Below are 25,851 nucleotides of genomic sequence, written 5' to 3'. Positions count from 1 at the left end.
CTTGAATCCAGGACTAAGATCCCTCTGTCATTTTGGGCTAAAACTCTACAGGTAAGAAGACTAGAGAAAGAGGCCCTAACTAAAATACGTTATTCTATGGAAGACGAAACTAGGTCCACAGAAAACATACCTGGCCCTGGGAGGAAGCGGGAGGGGGTCAGAGGGAGATGGTGGATTAGGTCAGGGTCCCTCCACCCCCTTTCCTCTCCTCACCGGGCCCCCGTGACACCTCCCTTGTTTTGCTGAATTCTCTGTGGGCAGCAGACACACAGCACTTCAATCCAAAATAACTATCAGGAAACTTCGCGTGCAGACTTGGATACAAATGGACTCTTGGGGAGAATATTTATAACTTTAACAAACAAGAGAAATCAATCTCAGTCTCATAAGTAGAGAAAGGGAGTAAAAGCAAAAAGGAGGCGCCTCTGATCGGGTTTTAAGTAGAGGAGGCGGGTAGCGGTGCTTTCTAAATTAGAATATCCATGTTTGATTCAAAGTGCAGTTGTGGCAAATAATTCTATGGGTATATCTCAAGATGTAAATAATTCATTATGTAAATACCGCAATAATGATAGACCAACAAAACCACCAGTAAAGTGTTATTTAAAAATAGCACAGAGTACAATTATTACAATCACTAATACCCTTATATTAACTGCATCAGCTTAGTCTGGTTAACCATCAAACATATCTGCAAGCATCTCTCAATCTCTCCTGCCTCCACCATGGTCAAATCCACTGTCAGCCCTCACCTGGATTCTGCATAATCTCTACAGGTGTCACAGTTTTCACTTCTCAGCCTTATAAACCATTCCCCAAATGGCCAGCCAGCAGCCTCTGGTTGTAACCCAGTAACTCAGGCCATGTCATTGCTCTATGAAAATGCTCTGATGGCTCCTCTTATATAATGAAATGAGACCCAAATCCATTACCTGGCTCGCAGAGCCTTGCCCGTCGCATCCCTCCCACAACATCCTGCAGGTCCCTCCCCATTGTCTACTCTGCTTCAGGTACAATGGTCTCTCTTCTCTTCCTGCAACACAGGAAGCTTGTTCCCTGTGCCTGGAGTGCCCTACTCCCAGATCCTTCCCTCCATTTAGATCTCAGCTCAAATGTCACTGACCTGCCAATCTAGAGCAGCCACCCAGGTGGCCTGGATCACAGCACTTCATCTTATCTGATACATTGTATAGGTCTGCTTGCTTGTTCACCATCTCCCTTTAGGAGAATATAAGCTCCAAGAATATATGATGTCTCTCTTATTCACCACAGAATCCATAACACATCATGTGCACATAATAAATATTTCAATGAGAGCATGAATATTTGCTCTGCGCCACGTACTGCTAAATACTTTATATGAGTTATTTTATTTAATCTTTAAAACATCCCTACATGGTAATTTCTATTAATTACTATTCTTATTTTGCCAGCGAGGTTAAGTAGATTTCCAAGCTGACAGCAGAGTCCGTTCTCTTAATCACTCCCCTATATTCTCTCTATATTACACCATGATATCTTCCAGGGAATAATGTTCCTGATGAGTTGCCACAATCCTATAAAAAGGCTTCCCATTCATTAGAGAAAGATCAAAGCTGGTTCCTTAGTTTTACTGTGGGGTTTATTGTGTCCTAACTTCTTTGAAATTGGTAATTCCACCCCAGGCGCACACAGTAACCACAATAGGGACGTGGAGTGGTTGCCAGGAGCACAGGCCTTGGAATTAGTCGTCTGAGATCAGACTCCCACTCGGCCACACCTAGGCATCAGGCCTTGAGCAGGTTGCCTAAAGTCTCCATGCTCAGGGCCCCATCTGTAAAATAGGGATGATAATAGATCACCCAGAGATAAGTGAGATAGTATATAGATGGCTTGGAAAAGGAACATGGCCAAAAAGAGAGTTCAGTAAATGTTCGCTAGACCATTTTATGTTTTCTTATTACTAAATATATTTCTGACGACTTAATTACCCAGTACACCCTTTTTCTCACCAAGCTGGATTACATATATTACAATAACCCGAATGTATTACCCACAGGACCTTTATATTAAGACAGATCTTCCTCCCCCTCTGCTCTTGTTTGGGTACAGGTTCAGAATCCTGCAAGGAGAGTGCACCAGGGACACGGAGCACACCACAGCACTGACTTATTCAAGCTCGGGGGTGAAACCTCTGAGAGTGGATGCACGGTCCCGGCGTCCGTCTTACACACAGAGGAAACTACGCAGAGGAGAATTAGATAACCATCTAGCAGCTAGAGGAGGAAAGAGCAAGTTTAGTATCTTTGACCCAGATAAATATCCTAGGAAGAGCACAACCACTGGGGGAAGGTAAAGGGTCAGGGAGGTGGAATTCCTAACTGAAACACGAAGGTGTTTGGAAAACAACCTGTGGTCAACAGGACAGGCAGGAAAATGCAACGCCTCACCAACTGGCCAAGTGTAACCAAAAGGCCTGAGCCGCACAAGCCTGTGGGTCTACAGGAGCGGGCCGGCCTCCGCCGTTGTCTCCATGCGTTTCCCTGACAGTCCTGGGCCCAGGAGCCAACTGGCAGTGCCGGCCGCACTTGCAGGAGAAACAGCGCGGCACTGCCAGCTTTCAGTGACAAAGGAGTGTTTATAGCAGGCGCGCTGACAGCTGTCCGAGTGCCACATTTATTTACAAAATGTTAGTTAAATTACTGACAGTTGGCGCTGTGGAGGAAAAGCTGAGAGAAAAGCTGACATTTCTTGATCTAGCGGGCGCTCACAGCACTGGTTCTGCTCCTCTATCTATTAATTCCATTATTTGCTTGTTAGTTTATCTATTTACGACTTCTGGCTTATTCACCGGCCATTGCTTTTAAGAGGCTTGCGGTGTCCAGGCAGTTAAACTGCTCCATGCAATTTGGTTCCAAAGGCCCTTGGGCTAAAAGTTGCCTGAGGATTGGCTGTTCCAACCAGCCTCTTGTATCTGCACCAGCTCTGATTCAGTGCTCAGAACCTTCCAGAAAGCCTCCTGAGGGCAGGGTGTAACTCCCGTCCTGTTCTTTGCAGTGCCCACTGATGATAAGCGCATGCTCATTAAGCTTTGAATAATCACCATAATCAGCAGCAGCTTGTTATCCCTCATCCGTTGATCAGAGACAAGTTTTCAGTGATGAAGGTGGACAGAGTGTTTTCATTTTTATTTTTTCAGACGGGGCAATTAAGATAGAGGAAGAAGAATGTAGGTGATAAATAAAGATCAACATTGTGGCTGTAAGAGTTTTGGACTGAAACATATTCCTGATATAGCTTGTACAATCTCTTTTCCTCAAATGTTGAAAAAAGTATACACATTGGACCCTCCGTATCTGTGGGTTCAGAAGCCCTGGATTCAACTAACCGTGGGTCGAAAGGCCTACGATGGCTGCATCTGAGCTCCACACGTACAGACTTTTTCTTGTCATGAGTCCCTAAACAATATAGCATAACAACTATTTACATAGCATTTACATTGTATTCGGTATTACAAGTAATCTAGAGATGATTTAAAGTACACAGGAGGATGTGCATAGGTTATATGCAAATACTATGCCATTTTATATAACAGACTTGAGCGTCTGGGTATTGGCAGGGGGCATGTCCTGGAACCAATGGCCCTCAGATACCAAGGGATGACTCTTTTGCCTTAAACTACTGTCTTTAATTTTTTTTCTATGTGTTTCTTCTTATGTTAAAATAATATCTGTTTCTGTTGACAATTTAAAATATACAAATAAGCAAAGAGTCTCTAGGTGCCTCATTTCAAAGTAGACTTCATCCTCCTTTCCCACCTCCCCGCCCCTCGTTCTCCGCCACAGTACGCACCAGCAGCTCACCTCCTCCGTTTTCTGTAGGAATTTTGCTCACTGTCTGTCTCATTCTGCTGGAAGGTAGGTTTGGTGGGGACAGGAACATAGTGTGTTTTGTTAACTACTGTATTCCACAGTGCCTAGAATAGTGATGGGCACATGGTCTGCAAACAATAAATATTTGCGGAATAAAACTGAGTCTAACATAGCCACACAGAGCATGCACTTATCAGTCTGTGTTCTGACAGACCCCAACTGCTCCTGGCTCAGCTCTGGAACGGACTAAGGCGTGGCCGTGGGGGCAGGACTAGCTGAGGTGGCCCAGAACTCTGCCACCCTCTCCCCCTCTAGGAACTAGCTAACTTCAGTTAGTGACCTCCTGCTGCTCCAGGCCACTGGCATATTCTGGCCTTGCCAGCCCAGCCACCCTCAGCTCTCACACACCCAGGCCCCTTCCTGCCTTCTCCTGCCACCCCACAGGACCCCTTCTGTGCTTCTCCAACCAGCCCTTCCCATATTGCAGATTATAAGTGGCCTCCCAGACCAGACCAGACCAGCCGTGGCACCCTTTTAAACCTCTTTCTGAAGTCCTGGTTCTGAAGCTTCTCCTACCTGGCCAGACTGGAGGCTGGATGAGGACAGGAACTATGCCTCACTCATCTGTGCAGCCTACGTGGTACTTAGCAGAATGCCCTCCAGGGTAGCATGTGCGCAAAAAGCCCTGTGACCCATACACAGTAGGATGGGTAACCTATTTTTACTTCTATTAGATTTTATAACACTGATCTCTTTTTGATTTTAGCAAACTAAAATTTAATAATTATAGAAAACACAAGGAGAAAAATCAAAGTGACACGTAACTCCATGACTCAGAAACTTTATGAGCGTTACTGTGTTGACAGAAGAGCCTTCCGGTGTTTCCAGGGTTTGGCAGGTGTGTGTGTGCACACACACTCACACTCACAGGGCAGGGACCCACTTTAAACTGATGAGTCGTAAACCAGACAATTATCCATAATGACTTAGACAGAATTCTGCCTTTATTCCTATTCAGGATGATATTAATTTCAAATGATTAGAAAATACATAATATTAAATTAAAAACATTTGCACAATAATAAATAAAAATTCTTTTTATATAAAGGAAAAAAGCAAACAAAACTGGATAACATATTGTTTAAGAATAGTTACATAGTTTGTAAAACTCTAAAGAAAAGAAGGAAACAATAAAAAAGAAAAAATCAGGGCAGTGGTCAGCTCCTCAGGGAGACAGGGCATAAAACAGAGTGGGAGCATGGGAGGTTCAGGTGACGGAAGGTCCTCTTTCTTAGAGTGGACAGAGGGCACACAGGAGATCAACTTGTTATGCTTTAATGCATAGATATGTTATATGCACATTGATATACAACATATTTCATAATAAAAAGGAAAATAATACATATTTGGCTCCCAGTATACATTAAATATCGTGCTACTCAAACAAACATTTCAGCAAACATTTACCAAGTGCCTACCACGAGCCAGGCACAGCCAGAGGTGCCAGCAGATCCAAAATGAGTCAGGAGAAAGAAGGACCAATCACAGGGCAACAAGTGACGCCCACTCTTCATCACCACCCATCTGCCCGGACCATAGCCGCATCACCACCTGTCCGTTCTTTCCCATTTTCTAGCAGACAAGAATTTGGTGATAAAAATAAAGAAATAATAGAAAAGTTCAAAATGCATTTCTGACAGGAAGTATATGTAAATATCTCCTTTAAAAATAGGAGTATGTTTAATTAACATTTTTTCTGCAACTCAGCAGTAGTTATTGGGAAATACAGACCAAAAATGCCATTGGCACACACTGTAGGCTTAACAAACAACCCGGCACCAGCCAGGGCGATAATAACAAAGTGAAATGAACAGTAATTATGTGCTTTTTAAAAGCCATGAAAAAAATTTCAACTAAATAATAAAATAAGAATAGCAGTTTATGGCCTCTCTGCCGAAGCATTTATTACAAATCATTCTTTCAGGACATTTCATCAATTTCAACCATCGTAAGACCATGAGCAATAGGGGCCTGGCAATGTGGCTGAGCCTTTGATCATCAATGAAAATGAAAGTCTAGAGATGGCATACTCTTTATTCACCCAAGGACGCCAACGGACTCGTACTCCGGGGATATTTCACGATCCATCAAGGAAATCCTCACAAGGGAACAGTTGGAAGTGGCTTCATACTTTGTGAGTCAGTGTGAGCCGAACCAAAGAGAGAGAGACAGAGAAAGAGCTTTTTCCGTGTATTAAGGTGAGCGCTGATGAGAGGCGGCGGCTCAGGTAATTGTGAGAGCTCAGAGGAGATTCACTAAGCCAGCTGAGGGCTCTGTCCCATCGCTGATACAAAGATACAAATCAAATATGGTCTTTGCTTCTAAAGAACTAAAAATTGAACAAGGGTAGGACATGAAAACAATAATAAAATACAGAAAAACTTTTTAAAATGTTAATATACAGCAGCTAAAATGATGAGACTGCTCCAGTGGCTTCCACAGTACTAAGAATGAAATCCCGAGTGGTCATTGTTGTTACCGCAGCCAAGCGGCCTGGCCTTGGCTCCACTCTTCTCTCCTGTCTGTGCAAGCCAAGGATGCTCCCGCCTCTGCACCTTTGTATTTGCTGTGTTTCTGCCGGGAACACCCTCCCCCAAATGTGCACATGCTCACTCCCTCACCTCATCAGACCTCACTCAAAGGCCCCGCCTCCGACAGACCTCCCCCATCCACCGGGTCTCAAATTACCACCTACTCTCCATTTTCCATTCCTTGATGGGCTTGCTCTCTTTAGAGTAGCTATCACTACCTGACATTATATAAGGTAACCACTTCTTTGTCATTGACTCTCGTGTCCCACGGTCTAGAACAGGGTTTGGCACGCGGCAGGTGTTGAAGAAGCATTTGTTGAACACGAGTGAATGGTTATAAATAACATGCTATGTGAACATAGGAGAATAAGAAGTTTGTTCCATTTGGAAAGATCAAGGAAAGACTGAGATTTGTGCCGTTTGCGGCACTTCCACTGGACTGGTGTCTGGGAAACAGAAGAGAAGAAAAGAATAAGGGAGAAGGGATGGAGAAAGCAATCGGACTGAGGAAGCCACAGAGAATGGTGTTTTGCAGGACTTGAAGGCACCTCTGTGGCGGGACATCACACAGATGAGAGGCACAGAAGAGGTTTACATCCACAAAGTCTGGCAAGAGCCACGACATGGATGGGAGAACATATCTTCCATCATCATCCATCCATGACAAACAGTTTTAGCTTCCTTTTTTGCTAATTTAACATATTACTAACAGAAAAGAAAATGTTTAATGCCTAAAAGTGCCAGGCACAATCGAGATTTTGCCTATTATCCTATATAATTATTATAAATAATTATGATCATTAAATGAGATGGCCCATGTAAAGCGTTTATCATGTAATGCTAGGTTCCCGTTACGTGCTGCTAATGATGTTGTGTTTTGTTGTTATTATTATTATTGCATTCTTACAACAACTCTGTCAGGTAGGTATTAAGGTATTATTTAGCCCCATTTCACAGATAAGAAAATAAAAGCTAAGAGAGGTTAATAAATTCACAAATCAAGTTCGAGCTCCAATTTGTCCCAACCCCAGAGTCTATTTTTTTTTCCCACTAGAGAATACATTCTCAATTAGCACGTTTTACATAGACTAACAAGAGTTGAGCATATATGTTTAGGATCAACGTTTATGTATTATATCTATAAAGAAAGTTCACAGGATAGGCATTCAACTCTGGGAAGCTGACAATGTGTTAACCCATCTCCCAGGCTTCTTTAAATCCCATAATTTCATGTCTCTGTGACAGCTTCAAAAAGTCAGTCCTCCTCAGGGTAAAATGCCAGACCATCAAGCATCCCACCTCGCACTCCTTCTTCCTTCTGGTTGGAGGAGAAAGCCATGCTGTGAATGGGAATTTGCAGGTCTGCTGCACATCTCTGCTTGAAGGAACAGCACAAGCCAGCGTGGGCAACAGCCAAGTGCACTTGCTCCTCCAGCAGGAAGGTCATTTCCTACCATACTGAGAATGGAAGGCAGCAAGGAAATCAGGTGCTTTGGATAAAAATTCAAAAACCTATTTCTCTAACGCTCTTGCCTAGGTTAACTCTCCACATCTTCCAGCCAGCGCACTCTGAGTCAGGCCCGTCCCTCCCAAAGACCAGAAGCAACTGGGGAGGGGCAGGACTCAGTCCCTGCCGACTCCCTGCCACCTGCGCTGAGCTGCCCAGCGCCCCAGTGGGTCCTTGGAGCTTGGCACCAATGACTAGTTATATACTAACGGTAACAAGCAAAGCAACTATTTTTTCAATACCAAAGATAACCCTAAGGGCAGGAAAATGTCAAGCTGGATGCTTAATAAAGTCAGTGCAAAATGCTGTGGGGGGAGCACAATGCTAAACTTTCAGACACAAATACATAGGATCCAAAGAGGGAAAAAAAGGCAAAAACCTCACCTTCTTAGCATACACAGTGTGTAGGTTTGATTACTGAATAGAGATATGAAATATGTGCTAAATAATTCTTCTGAACAGCTCATTAGCCCTAATCCATCTCTGATTTCTATGAGTCCATTAGTTCCAAATATGTGTCTGCTTATACATCCACACACATCCACACACGATCGTCAAACGCCGGCTTCATCTCACAATGTAATATCCCGGAAATGGCAAGAGGAAAAACGTCAAATCGGATATTATGCAGATTTTAAATGTTTATAGTTTTCAGATGTGATAAATGAAAACGACAAAGAATAATGGACCAAGGAAGGACGATCTTTCAGTTAGAAAACACTAGACCCTCACAGCTTGAGGTGTGTGAGGCAGGGCAAGGCACCCAGTACCGGCTGCCTGCCACACGACCACCTGGCTGTGACGGCTGCCCAGCGTCCACCTGTGAGCTCTCAGGCAGCCACATGCAGCAAACAGAATCGACACAGCCGTGGCATTTGTTTGTGTGGCATTTTTATTTTTCTCATTTGCTAAAATCCGTGCTTCTCTCACCATTTGCTCCTTGATTTTGGTGTGTTACACTAGTTCTCACAGACACTCAGGCCGGATCTGTCTCTTCTCACTCTACTCCTTCTCCAGTCCCGAGACCGCCTCCTTCTTGCCCTGCTCTTCTTTCAATAGGCAGGAAACTTGCTGATTCCCCTGCCTAGAATGTTTTTCCTGCTGACCCCTGCAGGGCTCTCCCCAACGGTCATGCTCCTGACCCTGTAAACACCCTTCTCCCTGCAGCCCAAGCTAACCTGCCCCTCACCCACATTTTATTTTCTGGCATAATGCTTTTCACCACATAATGTATTGTTTGTCTCTTATGTATCCATTGATAGTTGGTGCCTGCTAGGTATAGTTGTGCAGGTTGTACACTGCTCCAGGGCACTGGGCTCGAGACATTGAAGAGGCGCCTAGAATGCAGTTGGGACCCTGTTCACCCAACCAGGAGCCCTAGTGAATGAGTTGGCAGACTGGAGGAAGGGCATGGATTCCTGACTGGTCTATGAAGTTGTGTGCTAGGAGAGGACACCTTGTCTTCAATGCATATAAGCTGCAGCCCCGGTTGCCCTTCACTGACAATCGCTCCACAGGAGGAACTCAGCACCTAGAACACCACCTGGCACAAACAAGACGTGCAGTGAGTCGTGCTGAAGTGACACATGAAAGCTGGTCCATCTACTCTCCAAGGATATGTTAAGGTCCTACTACGTGCCAGCACTCTGCGTCATACTGAGGCGACAATGAAAGTAAGACCATCCCTGACCCCGAACCAGGAAATCATGGAGCGGAGCTGCCTTAAGTCCCGATGTCTCTGCATTGCCTCTGCTCTTCGGGAGCTGTCACCAGGCTGCCTCTGCACGCCCCTCCTGCCTTCCCACCCCTTTACTCAGCAGCACGCGTGACCAGCCCCCAGCTCGTGCTCTTCTGAAATCTGACCTCCTCCGACAGAGGTTTTCTCTCCCTTTTCTTCAACATTTTCAGAACAAGCCTACAAATCATCTCATCTGTCTCTTTACTGTGTGTCAATTAAAACACTGAACGTTAGACTATCTCCAGCACAAAAGGTTACACCGAATAAGAAACCTGCAGCCATTAATGAGCCATTTGTCATCTGAGAGGGATTTTCACTAATTATAGTATGTCTTGAGTGGTATCCATTACGGACATGTGCTAATTTACTTCGAGGTAGAACTTTTCTTTGTCACTGGTTTCACCTACTTGTAGAGGAAAGCACACATTTTACTCGGTTTGGAGATGTAAAGAGTCAAGCAAATGAAAATCAAACATTTGAGGCTTCAGTTGGAAAAGGCCATGGTTCCCACCTTCAGACACATGCAAAAACCATCAAAAGGCTTGCCAAGAAATTTTAATAAGTGCTTAACTTTGGATTTAAAAAATATATCCATGTATTTCTATGCAGGTGAAATCAGAAAATATGAATTAGAACATTGTGTTGCATTAGACAGGGTAACTGTAGCTACTGCAACAAATAAACTCCGAAATCACGGAAGGCTTTTCTGAAGGAAGCATATTTTTCTTCATCAATGACCTCAGGAACACGGTTCCGGGTCAGTGGGCAGGGCGGGGGCAGAAGCCCTGCTCTGTGCGGGCCTTCAGTGACTTGGCTCGTGCAGCTTCTGCGAAATAGGACACAGGTTTCCAAGGTAATTTTGGACATCAGCATCCAGATGGCATGAGGAGAAAGAGCATGAAGCACTGCATTTGGGATCTTTTGATGGGCCAATCCACGCATAACTGCTGCTCACACTCCTTCCTGGGGAAGCGTCACATGGCCACACCTGAATTCCAGAGAGGCTGAGAAATGCAGTCCAGCTCTGTGCCCCGGGAGGAGAATAAACAGCTGACGTATTTTTGAACAGCTAACAATCTCCCTGAAACGTAAAGAGCTGAACAGAGCAGTACGCATCACGCCCCGCTTCTTCTCCCTTCAGACACAGGGAGACTGAGGGCACGCCAGTATTCTCAGCAGTATTCCATGACGATGTGATGGATCCAGGACTGAAACTCAGATCACTCTAGCCCTGGACCACTACTCACACTCCCCAAACAAGGAAACTTGAGGTTTCGAAATCATCCCACCACAAAGAGAGCCACGTCGCTGGGGGATTTGCACCCCTGTCAGCCATGACCCCAGTGCCCCCCTTCCTGTTCTTTGTATGTCTCCACAGTGCTCCCAGGATCACGAGGTTCACAGCATTACTACTGGCCCCTGCTCGGAGCTTCACTGGCCGTACAAAGCTTGACACTTACTTAGTGCCGGGCACTGATCTAAATGCTTCCTATTTCACTCCTGGTTCAGTACTCACACTCTAAGTTCCCTTAAATGATGACAAAGCTGGGGCGGAGCGCAGTTAACCAACGTGCCAGAAATCACATACCTGGAGGTGGCAGAACCAGGATTTGGACCCAGGGAGAGGTGGCTCCAGAGCTGGTGCTTAGTTGTTATGCTCTAGAGCCTTAAGGTAAACTTCTCTTAATACAGAAAGTTTACAATAATAGAATGGACATTGAATAATGTGTTGAATTTCAGGCTCGCAGCCCAATGTCTGCCTCACTGCCACTTCCTTCCTTTCCCCTAAGCCTGTAGGCCTTGAGCTAGAAACCAATCCTTACTTAAGCGCTTATCAGATATTCTATAAAACCTCTTGTGAAAGTGGAAATGTAAAGGTCCTTTCGATTCCGCACATGCAGATTTTACGAAGTGTGTCACACCGTCCCCACGATTCCCTCCTCCAGGGCCCGGTCCACTCACTGTCCCAGAAGACACGCAACGGGCGGTCACACACACCGTGTCAGAGCTCTGTGCCAGGACACCCAGACCTCTGCCAACGCAGAGACCGGCGAGCCTCCTCTTTCGGATAAAAGGGAGACAATTTTTACCAGTAACAGCTCATTCTTATTCCTATTAAACTTTTCATTCACTTGACAAACATTCCTTGATATGTCCCATGTTCCAGGGGGTAATTTAGCTACCATAAATGACAGCAATAAAGTCAGGGGCCTTGTGGATCCTACATTTTAGTGGAGGAGGCCATAAATAAGTAATAGATAAATAATTAACAGAATTTTCTAAGTGTTAACAGCTATGATGAAAATTAAAGCGAGGTGGGGTAATAGAGTGACGTGGGGGCCGAGGGTATGACTTTTTCAAAAAGCATGGTCTGGAAAGTCTTCTTTGAGGATGCACTATTTGAGCAGATACATGAACGCCATGAAGGATCCTGCCAGACAGCACTGTAGTGGGTCTCGGCAGAGGAGAGAGCACTTCCTCAGGCAAGAATGGACCAGGTGGGCTCAAGGAACAACAGAGAAATTCAGGGAGCTGCATCCTTGTGAGTGGGACAAGAATGACAGAGGGAGATGTCTGAGTAGAACACTGGTACCAGGTGACAAAAAGTCTTGTGCACCACTGACGTGTTCGCATTTCATTCTAAATGTAACTGGAGGCCACTGTCGAGTTCTGAGCAGAGAGCGTTGCTACTTGATTGATGCTCTTAAATGATAACTCAGGCTCTCAGGTGGAGAATGGACTCTGGTAGAGCAGAAGTGGAAGTAGGAAGACCGGAGGAGATGCTACCAACGGTCCAGGAGAAAGTTGATGGTAGCTTTGAGTAGAGAGGTAACGTTCGGATGGTGAAAAGTGGTGTGACTCAGGATATATCTTAAAAGTAAAGTCAAAGAGGATTTATTGACAGAGTGGATGTAGCATAAGAGAGAAAGAAAAAATGTCTATGTATTAGGTTTTTGGCCTGAGCAGCTAGATGAAAGCATGGGGGTGCCCATTCCTAAGGCCAGGACAGGCTGAGGGAAGACCAGGTTGGTGGTGGACAGTGATGAGTTACATGGGGCTGGTATCAAGAGCACTGCTTCGGATGCATCGAGGTGGAAATGTCTGAGTCCTAAGGCAGATTCACTTTAGGACACGGAGTGAGGGAGACTGGTCAGGATAGACAGCAGAAGACCACAGCGAGGGAAGGGCTGTGGGGAATATGGCATGTGCCCCAATGTAACTGGAGAGTTTGAGAAAGATGGAAAAAGAAATGTCCAGAAGCCACAACGAACAGCAAGGAGAACATCTGTCTTTCAGGCCTCGTGGGAAGCAGGATATAGGAGAAAAACAGTCACTTTTGAGATGACTCTAGGAGTGGAAATAACACAGAAAACAGCTAAGCTTCAGCTTGAGGAAAAAAAAAAGACGGGAACAGTCAGAGAAGAGGCTGAGGACAGAGGCATTTTGCTAATGGCAGATCCTAAAGACAAGAGAGCAGAACTGTTCAGAGGATTAGGGAGAGGTCTGCAGCTGGGTCAGATTAGAGGATGTACAAGACCATGTGGTGACAAGAATCTAAACAATGACACGTGGCCTGGGGAGGCCTTTGACCTCTGAGGTGCCTAAGATAACTGAGAAGTAAGATACAATAGGGTTTGTCCTGATGGTCTCTTAGGAAAAAGAGGGTAATCAATTCTAATTATATTCCTACTCCCCATCAGCCTCCCAGACATTTGTGATGGAGAGGTTGGGGGGTCATGACTGGGAGAGAAACAGTCGTCTGAGCGTTTCAGAGTTCTATGGACTGCAGTGGCTCGTGTCATGGCAGGTGATGAAGTGGTCTAACCATGTCTTTCAGTGGTCCTTTATATGTGATGATTATTTAAGAAAACTTTTTATTAATACCCAAGTGTATCAGTTTCCTGGGCCTGTTATAGCAGAGCATTACAAACTGTATGGCTTAAGACAACAGAAATTTATTCAGGAGGCCAGAAGTCTGAAATCAAGGTGTGGACAGGGCATGCTCCCTCTGAAACCTGTAGGAGAGAATCCTTCCGTGCCTTTTCCTAGCTTCTGGAGCTCCACTGGCGACCTTTGGCATTCTTTGGCTTGCAGCTGTACAACTCCAGCATCTGTCTTCATCATCGCATGGCCTTCTCCGTGTAGGTCTTCACCCTACACTTAATTAACTAATTAGCTAATTACTTCTTATTTAACTAATTACATCTTCAATGACCCTGTCTCCAAACAAAGCTGCATTTTGAGTTACTGGATGTTAGGACTTCAAGATATATATATATTTTTTCTTTTTTGGGAAGGGTGGAGGGGGGTGGCACAATTTAACCCACAACACCAAAGTGCTGCTCGTTCGAGTTTTCATGTATAAGAACTACACCAACTTAAAAATCATTTGCACATCTTCTTTTTCTTACTTTCTTCCTCATAGCTTCTGACCAGTTAGAATAGTGTTGGATTGAGCTCTCTGGATGAGTAAATTTGTCCAAAACTGATTACTCTGAGTGCAAGAGCACTTTCCTACTCATCGACTACATTACAGCCTGTTTGAAAGCCAGAGAAGATCAAGAAATTATTTTCACACAAACCTATCTTCCTTTTCCTCCACGGGGCCAACAAAGCTTTATCTGAAGGTTGATTTCAGCTTTGCCGTTTTCCATCAGTCTAGAGGTTGATGCTGTTTTCATTAAAAATTATATTATTTTTAAAAATCCATCAGTAAGATTATAAGATTAATTCATATGTTCATTTTATGACAAATCTTACCTCCCAAAAGCTTTCTAAGCCAAAAGTTCTCACACTGACAAGACAGAAAGTTGGCCAAATATGCCCAGATAAACCCAAATAACCGAACCATGTGAACCAATGAATTTTGGGAAAAACGTATCATGAAAGATTGAGACTGCTGTATATAATTTAAACTAATTTAAGCCCCTGGTATAGGGCTGAAGTGAAAAGGACTGTTCCTGTGGCTCTATCAGTGAATTCCGAGATCAGTTTCTAATGCCAGACACACGGGTCTTGCCCTAGACTCACACAGAAGAAAAATTACCAAATGCAAAGACAGTTCTTTTTCTATTTTTGCCGTCACTGTGCCAGTTCTGAGCTCGCCTCTCAATGAATCAATAGGAGATGTGAATGAAGGGAAAATACAATCAGAGAACATTAAAGCTGGGAGAGCTTAGACCCACCCGCCCCGCCAGAGAGTGGCATCTCTACCCCTGTTTTGCCAGCTGACTCCGGTGGAATTATCATGGAAAAATCAGTCTTGAAAGGAAAAAAGGTCTAGATTTAATCCTAAATCTATACACGAATTCCTGATCACACTATTCGTTTCAGATAACCTGGCTCAACAGAATCTTCCATATAGTTTTTTCTGGTAGAAAATTCATCTTCAGAGCCATGAACCGTCCTAACTTGCTATGCGACAATCTTTTTGTGAAAAATAAAGAATTACCTTTCTTCTCACTCCCCCTCTGAAATAAAACAACTCAAGAAATTATGAGTTAGGAAGGTCTTGTTTGTTGGCGATCTTTGTCTCCATCAACTGCACTCCCATTAAACATTCCGACCGCTCCCTCCTCTCCCTTGGCTCACACGTGTAATTTGGGTTGCATCCTAAACCCAATCAATTCTTGACTTCCTAAAAATAGTATTATTTGACCATCAATATGATGTTAATGGTACTATTTATTTATTTATTATCAGTAGTCTACTACACAGAGTGGGAACCCATCAACCTGTTCCCAAGGAAGTAAAATGACTTCAAATAATAGAAGGATAATGTTATATTTTACCCATCAGTGGAGACTTTGAACCTAAGAGAATAAATACGCTAGTAATAATAGTTATAAATTTTTTCAAGATTCCCCAGGAGAGACATCAATGGTCCTAATTTAGTACAACAAAGAAGGAAAATTATAGGTCAAAGTCTGACTTATTCTACCTCCCACTGCCAGCACATCCAGATACACTGGCTTGTGGAATCCTCATAGAATTGTGTCCCCACCTAGATTTGTTCCATATCCCATTCCAGAGGAATACATGGCCATGTGAGAAATTGTTAACTCTCTGTGTAAGAGTCCAAGATTGCTGAAATCTGAAGCAAAACGTTGGTGGAAGAACTCGGAATAAAAGTCTTACACTGAACAAACTATGGAGATTCTAGGATTCTCTGATGAGATGGGAGCTCCAGAGGCCAGCTGGGTCATTCTCTGCATCTCCAGGCCATAAACTACAGAAAACATTAAACACCCCTGGGCCCCATTCCTAAAATACTTCCAGAAAGGAGGTTCTTGTGCTCCAGGACAAGGAGGAACAACCAAATTCACTTGGTTTCTGAGAAGAGAACTTGGCAATGAAGAAAAGAAGGCATGGAAGAGAAAAGCCCTATGACACAAAGAGACAGCTGGCCCAGGAGGCAGACCAGGGGCCTCCGAGTCCCAGCCACGCCTGCCTGTGTGATCTGGGAGATGCCACACTTTGCCGCTCTGTGCTTGGGTTTCCTGGTCTGTACAATGGAATAATAACTGCACCCAGCTCGTGGAGCAGCTGTGAGGATTAAAGAAGACTGCTGGGAGAGTGCTTGGCGCCTGATGCATAGTAAACAGAGCTGTCCCTAAAGGATCAGAGGCAGAGCCTGAGGACTGAGAAGGTAGGCTTCAGTACCAGACAAGGCCAGCGGGTGGGAGAGAGCGTGGTGATGGACAGCTGTGGCCTCCGAAGCCCTCACTGTCAGCAGGGTACATTTGCGCTTACCAGGAAAAGGTGGCCTTCTTTCAGGCGCAGGTAGCCCTGAGCTAGGGCTCCCGTGGGTGATGGAATGTGGGCTGGATATCAGCTCCTTGTCACCCTTGCAAGAAGGCATCCTTGGGAGAGACTGATTATCACTAGCCTCATTATCTGTAAAACCAGGTGGCTGAATTCCCTGGTCACTGCAATCCTTTCAAACTCAAAAGAAAAGAGAAATATGTCTGCAAAGCAGCTATACTTGTAGGTGATGAGTGTGGGAGAACTGACTGGCCCTCCGACCCTTCCCTAGATTCCTGTGACAACTAACATGTTCCTTCTCCTTCTGCCCCAGGGTTGGTTGGGTTTTCAGTTTCCCCATTTTAGTTTTTGGCTCCTCAACAGGCTGAGTGTGCTTTCAGGAGCCTCCCTCCGCAGCCCCATCTGTCCATGCTCTTTGGAGCCATGGTCTACCGGCTGGACGCGTGGCAAGCCTCAGCGGTGAGCCCGCAGTGCTCGATCCTGGGAGGGGGCAGGGCGGTCAGGGCAGCAGACACCGCCTGAGTGGCATTGCTATTCTGAACAAGTTAACTCATAAACAACGGATCGATAGTTACACCAGGAGACAACGCTGCCAGCAGACTCCAAATAGAGAGAAAGAAGGATGGGCAGAGAGGCGGGGTTCTTGGCCCCTCCTTATCTTGAGAATGCTAATTTCCCTAAGGTCCAGCTGGGGTTGAGTACATCATCAGAGAACAGCACTTCTTCAGAGGCTCAAGGACTGGGTAGGGAAGTGACCTGGCAGAGAGAGGGCAAGTGTCATGGGTGCAGCTATGAAATAACAGATAACTGACACCGTCCATCTGTGTCCTGAGCAGAAAGACACCAGCTCGTCCTGATGTGTATGCGTAACCTCCTCAAGAGCAACCTCACACACAGGAAAGCCTCACACGGCTGCACGACCTAGACAGAAATGACAGGGAGCCAGTAACATGTCCAGGGCCAGGAGAGCGAAGACAACTCCAGAAAAAGGACAGAGACGAGCGAGGAGAAGGATATGGTGGTCTCAGACATTCATCCTTCACTCGCTCACACTACAACCGTCTGCTGAGCACATTCTTCAGGCCAGAAAGACTACATAGCGCAGAGCAGACAGAGAAAGTGCCTCTCCTCAGGAAATCACAGTCCAGTTGGAGGTACACAGGTCATAAACACATGATGAAATAAATGAAGGGAAAACTCGGGATGCAGATCTCGGCTCTGAGCTCAAAATCCAGGACGACACACCAGAGGAAGAGTGGGGGAGGCGGGCGGGGATTATTTTCACTTGGGCATCAGGGGAGGCCTCCGCGAGGGGCTCCATTCGAGCTGAAGCCAAAATGAGAGACAGCCATCCATTGGAAGATGGCGGGTAGGACTGTCCTGGCATGGGGAGTCACGAGTGTAAGGGCTCTATAGCTAGAAGCAGCTTTCTGCCTCCGTGAAGCAGACAGAAGGCCAAGGTGCCTACGACAGAGGGAGTGAAGGGAAGGGCAGCAACACAGTCACTCAGACTTTACCAGCAAAAACCACGGGCCGAGTCGTGTGCCAGGTATGGGATACAAACCTGAAGCAGGCACGGTTCTTCCCTCCGCAGGCTGTGGAGCAGCCGAAGAGACTAACAGAGACTCCATCTGCTGATGAACGAAGGCTAAGAGCTGTACCGGATATGAGGAAAGTGCCGCAGCCTCCTACATCCGAAGGGAACTCCCTGGGTTTTCTCAAGTATCAAAACCACATTATTCTCTGCTAGTCCATGGAACTGTTACATCAAAATGCAACTTCAATCTTGTACCTTTCTCAGACCTTTTATTTCTAACTCATCCCCCCAAAACGACATGGTGCAGTGCAAAGCCTCTCATCTAGATAGACTGCAGAGGTGTAGTTCAGCCTCTGACACTCACGAGATGATCCCAAGGGAAAAATTCACTTTGCTAGTTGCTGCCATATTTGGGGAATCTATGAAACGCATTCATCAAAATTGCCAAGTGATGGGGTCAGTCTGGTGACATAGTGGTTAAGTTTGCGTGCTCTGCTCCAGTGGCCTGGGGTTCATAGGTTCGGATCCCAGGCACAGACCTACGCACTGCTCACCAAGCTATGCTGTGGGAGCATCCCACATAAAATAGAGGAAGATTTGCACAGATGTTAGCTCAGTCACAATCTTCCTCAAACAAAAAGAGGAAAACAGGCAATCAATGTTATATCAGGGCCAATCTTCCTCACCAAAAAAAAAGAAAAATTGCCAAGTAACACAATGATTAGCAAAGTTCTCTAATTAATGACACTCACACAGTTGGACATCTCAGTAGGACTGCTCTTCACTGCTTTCTCAGCATTTCCATCAGAGGAGCTTGGGCCCACCACACTGGGAGAGAGGGTGCTCTCCTCTGACCTCGCATCACCCATTTGTGAATGGGCATACTCTCCCTCAACTGCTAACTACTTCTTTGTCCAAGTCCAGCCCTTTGAGCTGAATCCAAGGCCTTGGAGTGAGAAGTCCACACCTCATACCTTTTCATACCTCAACACTCTGCTCAGTTCCCTTCATGTAGGAACCGCTCAATAAATCTTTGTTGGTTGACCACAGTTGCATTTTAAACTAAAATGATAGAGAAGTGTGGTAAAGAGATAAATTGAATATAGGCTGGGGGATATTTTAGTTTTGTTTTCATTCATTTCATCAGTTCAGTAAACATTTGAAAGCACACAGTGCTCACGGCGTTACAAGCCATGATCGTTGTTTTCCAAGAGCTTACTGCTCGCCAATCCCCACAGAGAAAGAAGACAGAGAGCTAAGCAACATTGCAACGCAGGAGCTAAGCCGAAATGAGTGGAGGGGATATTAAGCACCAGCGAGGAATTAGGAGGACACAGAATTTAAGAGGGAACCTTGGTGTGCAAAGTCAAGGAGCAAAGTCCCAAACCAGCATCCCAGCTCTGCCCCGTGCTACTTGTGTGACTTTAGTTAAATTTCCCTCTCTGGGCCTCAGCTTTCTCATCTACACAATGGGGATAATTAAGTCTATTTCAGAGTTGTTGTGATGATTAAATGTTACTATGTATACAAAATGTTTAACTCGGTAACTGACCAATAATTGATAGTAGTATTCATCTTATAAACATTATTTTTACTAGTGCCTCATAATCTGGCTTCAAAACTTCCTAGCTGTGCAATCTTAATCAAATGATGTAAACTCTTCATGCCTCAGTTTCCTCATCTGTAGAATGAGGATAATAATGGCACCTCCATCACAAGGTTTTTATTGGGGTTAAATGGTAATGCTATGAGGTTGGATGATGGGTGAGATATATGAAACACTTAGAACACTCCCTAACATACAGTGAGCACTCAATACACCCTGGTTAATATTACTATTACTGCACATTCTGTTTTATGTAACCTCATCCTTTTAAAAGAATATGCATAGAGACTATCAGCAGGAGGGCAGAAAGAGTGGGAGAATGCAAATTGTTTGCAATTCTTTTCAGGCTGTCAACGCCATGTTAGGGGAAAGGTTCCCCAATACCTCTGCAAGGATTGTTAGTGCTAATTGGATGAAATAAAACCTAAAAAAACAGTTGCCTCACATTAGAATCTGCCACTGAAAAAGCATTCATTCTTTGGGGACTGGAAAAGATTCTCAAAAATGAAACTGGTGGAGAACAAAGCAGAATAAAATGAAATTAGAGCAAAAAGTCCTCTGCTGGTTGAAAAGAAAACTACAAGCGTCATGCCCATCATCACCCACAGCGATGCGGACAGGGTGGCTCTCCAGGGTAGGGCAGAGGCGCTCAGGGCCTCTCTAGTTGTAGTTCTGTGTAGCTTGGTCAGTTGCTGAACAAAAAAATGAAGGAAGGAAGAAGGGAAGGAGGAACAGAGAGAGGGAAGGAATAAAAAGGAAAGAAGAGACCCACATACACACAATAAAAAGCAAAAACAAAATGACCCAGAGCTCTGAACTACTAGATTGTTGCAACCTGGAATCAGGTTATGTGCAAATTTATCACTTTTCATGCAAACAAAATGCATTCTGGAATTCCTACTTGCTTCTTTGCACACCGAATTACAAAGTGCAGAGCTTGTATTTGAGAGTTCAAGGGCTTCCACTCCACAAAAGTCCACCCCAACATGGCGGCACTTCCTTCTTCCAGTACATTAGAGCCTGAGAAGAATGAGGGTCGTCCTGCAGAGACATGAGCAGCCTCTGTGCAGGCTGCCTCATGCACCTGCTGCCCAATTCACATCCTAAATCAGGCCCACGGGCAACAGGTTGATGTCAAGCAGATTCTAGCTCCTCTAATCCCTGCCCTAGAGGGCTCCATCCACTAGGAGGGTTTTCCTCCTGCATATCAGGAGGAAATTCAGCCCCAGGGACTGGCACAGAAAGTCAGGAGGGGTTCCAGGAGGACCTTTTTATGACATGGCTGGGTTGGGTGTAGAGAGGTGTCCCACCATATCTCACTTCCTCCTGTCTACACCCAAACAAGACCAGTGAGTCTAGAGCACATGTGAAAATGCAAACAAACATTAGTGCCTGAAAAAGACAAGGAGAGTGACCCTAGTCTGAGAAAGAAAGAGGTGCGGAAGGAAGGACAAAGAAAGAGAAGCCAGCTAGGGCATGACAGTGTGACTAAAAGGAAAGCTGCTCCTAACCCAGGCCCATCCCCTGGCTGAGCATCTGCTAAATTCAGCTACTGTCTAGAGAGCCCTGATTCTCATGAGCCTGGGGGCTGCCTTCTGGAGACTAGATCCTGGCCGTCCAACCCTCCTCACTGCTCCTATCACATGGGAGCACCTTCTGTCAGGGCCCCTCTGCTGTTTCTTTATCTCCAAATCTCTACAGCGCTGACTACCTTCCTCCCTCCTTTTGAAAATACCAACCCATTTGTTTCTAAAACGTTCTCCATGCGAGAATGTCCAGTTTATCTCTTGGAGGCTTCTCCTTGCAGCCAAAGGTTAGGGACAAAAGGGACATCCAGACAACCTTAAAAGCCATCCACTATATTGCTTTAGAGGTTTGTTTTTGTTTTTCTCTTTAAAAGTCTGAAATCATGGCATACTCGGAACTCCTGTGAAATCCCTTTATGAAGCAGATACCTAGTTATTTCAGGTTGGGAGGCAGTTAGATGTTCAACCTTTGTTCAAAATAGTCCCTAAAGGGCTCAGTGGAAGAGGTGCATTTCCTGAACCAATGAGTAACTACTAGTTCACCAGAGCCATGGGGGTTAGCTCCCCAAAGACAAAGAAGCATGGGATGCTTGCAGGCCTTGCAAGCGTCCTTAAATCACACACTTCCTTTGGTAATCTCCTGACAAGTCAGCTCTGTGTTGCCAGTGCCCCCTCCTCAACATTTTCTATCCCGTGGGTACTGCCTTAAGTGTACCATCCACAAAGAATCAGATCTTAGAAGAACAGTCACCAGGGCGAAAAACAGTGGGCACCAGCTCCGAGGCTATCTTTCCAAGAATCTTCCTGTGCAAAGAACGGGAATATTGCCATGCTGCCTTGCAGTTAGCTCAACGACCTAGTTTGGAAAACTTTATTTAAGAGGGCATATGCAATCAAAGAGAGGCAGGGAAATCATCCTTCCCATGAACCTTCTTAACGTCTACTTCATGCTGAGTCTCTCATAACATTCCAGAGAGTAAGATTTCCCACTGCAGCCGCTAATTCTGTGTTGCTCTCCTGTGAGCGGCTCAGTGTGCAGACACGGGAAATCGAGTTAGCGTTTCAGCAGGCAGGGCAATCAGGGAGACAGACTCTTCCTGCCTCAGGAAAACATGACCAAAAGTCTTCTCCTCCAGCGCCTGTAAGCCTCAAGCCCAGAAGCCAACTGGGACCGAACCCAACCCTGACAGCTCGTTTCTGCTGGGTAGACGAGTTCTGCACGTGTTGCTTTGGTGGACAGCACCCAGAGAGCACAGTTAACCAGAGTAAATTGATATTCCAAGGACAAATCAGACTCACCTCCCTGACATCAATCTCAGAAAGCCATGTTCCGACAGAAGAAAGCATATCCCTCTGCCCGCTAGCTCATGGCATGAAGGCGCTCAGGAAAGCCCGGGCACCCTCAGGCCCAGGACAAAAGAGCAGCCCTACCAGAGTAGAGGAGCCAGGCAGGCGACTCCCCATGGCATGGGCAGAGTGAGGGCGTTCACAGGAAGCCAGACCCGCCCTTTGGGACTCATTAACTTCAGAGAAGACTGTTGACGCTGAGCCCCAGCCAGGCCACTAGTCACCATGGCCACCAGGTCCCAGCAAAGACAGTGCCCAGGCCACTGTCCTCAATCTCAGCAGCTTCCTGCCCAGACACCCCTCATGCTTACCAAGTCCTGAGCCAAGGAGGCCAGTTTTGGGGAAACGGCTGATGTCTAGAACCTCTGAGCATTTCCCTATGACCACCAAATTCCCGGGTCGCAGCACCCAGCTCGTCCATGAATTGTGCAGCCCAGAGACCTCCGTGCCAGCGGCTCCCATCACACACACCTGCACCCCTGCCCCTCTCCTCCCACACCCCCAGACAAATCATTGATAATTCACACAAGAATGGCAGCTCCCTACCTGAGGGTGGCGCTCTCCCCCTGCCGGACCGTCACGTTGTCCATAGCTTTGGGGAAAGTGGCATCTCCGCTGCGCACCGGCACTCCTGTGGGTACAAGGAACAGCAGCCTGAGAGACACGACCACGAGGCACTTCCACGGCAGGAACAGGTACCCACAGACCCCCATCCTCGACAGCCACAACTTCCCAGAACTCCGGCAGCGGCACGGCACACGCCCCCCGGGCGAGCACAGGAAGTGGGTGGGGTGAGAGAGCGAGCACAGGGACGGAGCAGTGAACTAGCCGCGACCAAGAGGCGCGGGGAGGAGAAAAGCGCGCAGACTCCTCCAAGTCTAATATTCCTCCCCCAGATCCAGCTTCAGTGCTCCAGCCTCGGAGAACCAGTTTCCACGGAGGACATCCGAAGGGGGGCTTCCTCGGTGCTGCTTCGGCCGAGGAAGGTGGCCGAGAACGGGAAAGCGCAAGGCAGGTGCAAAGGTGTGGGCACGGCTCAGGAGCCCCTTCTTCCCGTTAACAGTTCAGACATGGCACTTTGGAGTGGAGTAAGCACTTTGGTACCAGAAGGGGACAGGGGTTGGGTTAGATCCGGCTACCCAGAGGTGGTCTGCAATTCCTCTGTTCGAACAAGGGGAAATCCAACACTTTCTCTGTAAGTTTCGGAGGAAGGCTTGCCAGCAGAGAATAATCTGTAACAATAGCGGAGATGGAAAGTAGAGCACGCAGGAGGCGGCAGGGGGTGTGCGAGGAGGAGAAGGCTGCGCCGGGCTTCGTGCGATCCGGACCGGGGATGCTGCCGCAGCCGCCTCGGTCAACTTCCTCGGAGCCGAACTGGGCGCCGCAGCCGCTGCGATGCGCCGGCCTCGGCGGGAGCAGTCGCCGCGGCGGCGGCCGGGCAGGAGCGGACCGTGGCGGCCCCCGCTCTTGCGCTCGCTCGCTCGCTGGGGAAGGCGAGGCGCAGCCAGCACCGGAGCCGCGCGGACGCCACGCTCAGCGGCCGCCCCCGGCCTCCGCGCCGCCTTCCTCCCGGGAGCAGCCCCGCCGCGCGCGGGCCCCGACCGCCGGGGTTGTCATGGCAGCGGCTCCATCACTGACCGCCACTTTCTCCGGTGCCGGCGCGAGCGGGCGGGCCGATTGCGCGTTCATCCCGGCGGGCGGGCGGGCGCGGGGCGAGGGCGCCCACCTTAACCCCCGCCGCGCCGCGCCGCGCCGCGCCGTGCCGCAAACGGCGGTGCGGGCGCCAAGGCCACGAGTTTAACCATTTCCCCCTTAAAGAGCTGTCACTTCCAAATTGAGAAGAAAGGCAAAGTTACCACCCAGTGTTCATAAGCCCGAGACATCTTAATAAGGGTCACAAACTAATTAACTAGGACAGGAAAAGCCTGCAGCATGCATACATGCACCTTTAAAATTATCAGATTAATTCCGTTAGCATTTGGGGTAATTTTAGAGTGTGGGGAGGAGGTTTTAGAATAACCTCATTTTTATTCAATAGTTGACGCCCACCCGACAGCCCCCCCAAAAGCTACTTTCAAACGCCAGAGACTCAACACCACTATTCTAAGCAGAGAGCTTCCATATATAAAACAACGCAACATCAAAGAAGCCTCTTCGTGTGCGAAACTGGCAAAATCGCATCAAAATTTTGGTCAAGTTCCGACACTGACTTACATTCTTCATTCTTGTTTTGTCGACATTAAAAGACGCTAGCCTGCAAAGTGCCCCCTCAGACGACCCGAGTGCGAGCCCCTTGCCTTATTTATACAGCTGACTCCCAAGTTCCCTGGCTTCACACTCTTGCAGAGCTGGTTTCATTTTAAGAAGTGTTTTTTCAAATTCTTGAAACCCAGGATAAACTGGATTTGCCTCAGTTCCTGTCACTTCTCCTCTCTGGCTGTTGTGGGTTCCCCTGTACCCACATTTTTATTTCTCCCTTAACTTCGGCTGTGACAGAGTGGAATGCTTGCTCCCTCCTGGGCCTGGGCCCTGAGGAGGGGGAAGCCCAGGGCAGCCCAGCCTACACAGGACCCCTAACCCTGAGTACTCTCTCCTGAGGGACGTCCACATCAGAGCTCCCTGCACGGAGCAAGTTCTCCCTGGGGGTGGAGAGGAAGCAACAGTGGCTCTGTTGTTTCTGCTCGACTTTCGATCATATCCAACCAGGAAGCTTTTTTTTTTTTTAAACAACTGTTAATAACAGAAAATTCTTCCCCAAAACTATCCTGCCAACACCAAAGAGACTGTGTCATTATAACTATTAAGAGTCCTGGTGTCATAAAAGTCCTTGTGCCTTGCAAGTAATAACCATCACTTACATGTGGCTGACACGCGTGTTAGGGATGACACAAACTTTTCACTCGTCATATCCCCCTCACTCTAATTACTTTAGGTCGCTAGAGGTGAAGGTAGGGTTTACAGATGTGAAAGCCAAACTCCAGGGTGACGAAGAAAGCCTGAGCAGGCTTGCCTTTCTCTTTTAACAGTTGACTAGAAAGTGGTCGACCGTGAAAAGTTGAGCAACTTTACACTGAAGATCTCAATTAATCCATCATTAGGCCCATTCTTCTCTCGTCTCCTCTGGTGACTTTTCCTGATATTAAATTCTCCGGGAAACCCATCTGCTACTTTTGGCCAGTGGGGACCTTTTGATATATAGCACCAAAAAAATCGATTGTCAACTTATGGCCACAAAAAACGACTTTACTATCAGGAAAAAATATGATGTCTATGGAGAACAGGAGACTTTTGTTTATATTTTTGGAAGAAAAGGAGAAAGATTAACCTGTTTTAGCACCAGTCCATTCTTGCAAGACCCTATTTTATCTCCGTTTTACAATGAG

General features: G+C 46.5%; 1 protein-coding gene across 1 annotated transcript in view; it reads right to left on the bottom strand.

Moving 5' to 3' along the window:
- NTM (neurotrimin) overlaps nt 1–23,181 on the bottom strand; it is a 387,621-nt gene extending 364,440 nt beyond the window's left edge. The window contains exon 1 of the mRNA XM_046686283.1: nt 23,015–23,181. Coding sequence (XP_046542239.1) covers nt 23,015–23,181 — 167 coding nt within the window. The remainder of the gene's footprint in view (nt 1–23,014) is intronic.
- Nucleotides 23,182–25,851: the final 2,670 nt, after the last annotated feature.

Source organism: Equus quagga, chromosome 14 (genome assembly GCF_021613505.1).
Source record: "Equus quagga isolate Etosha38 chromosome 14, UCLA_HA_Equagga_1.0, whole genome shotgun sequence".
NCBI lineage: Eukaryota > Metazoa > Chordata > Mammalia > Perissodactyla > Equidae > Equus > Equus quagga.
Note: the sequence above shows the minus strand (reverse complement) of the source record. Positions and strands in the feature narration are given on the sequence as shown.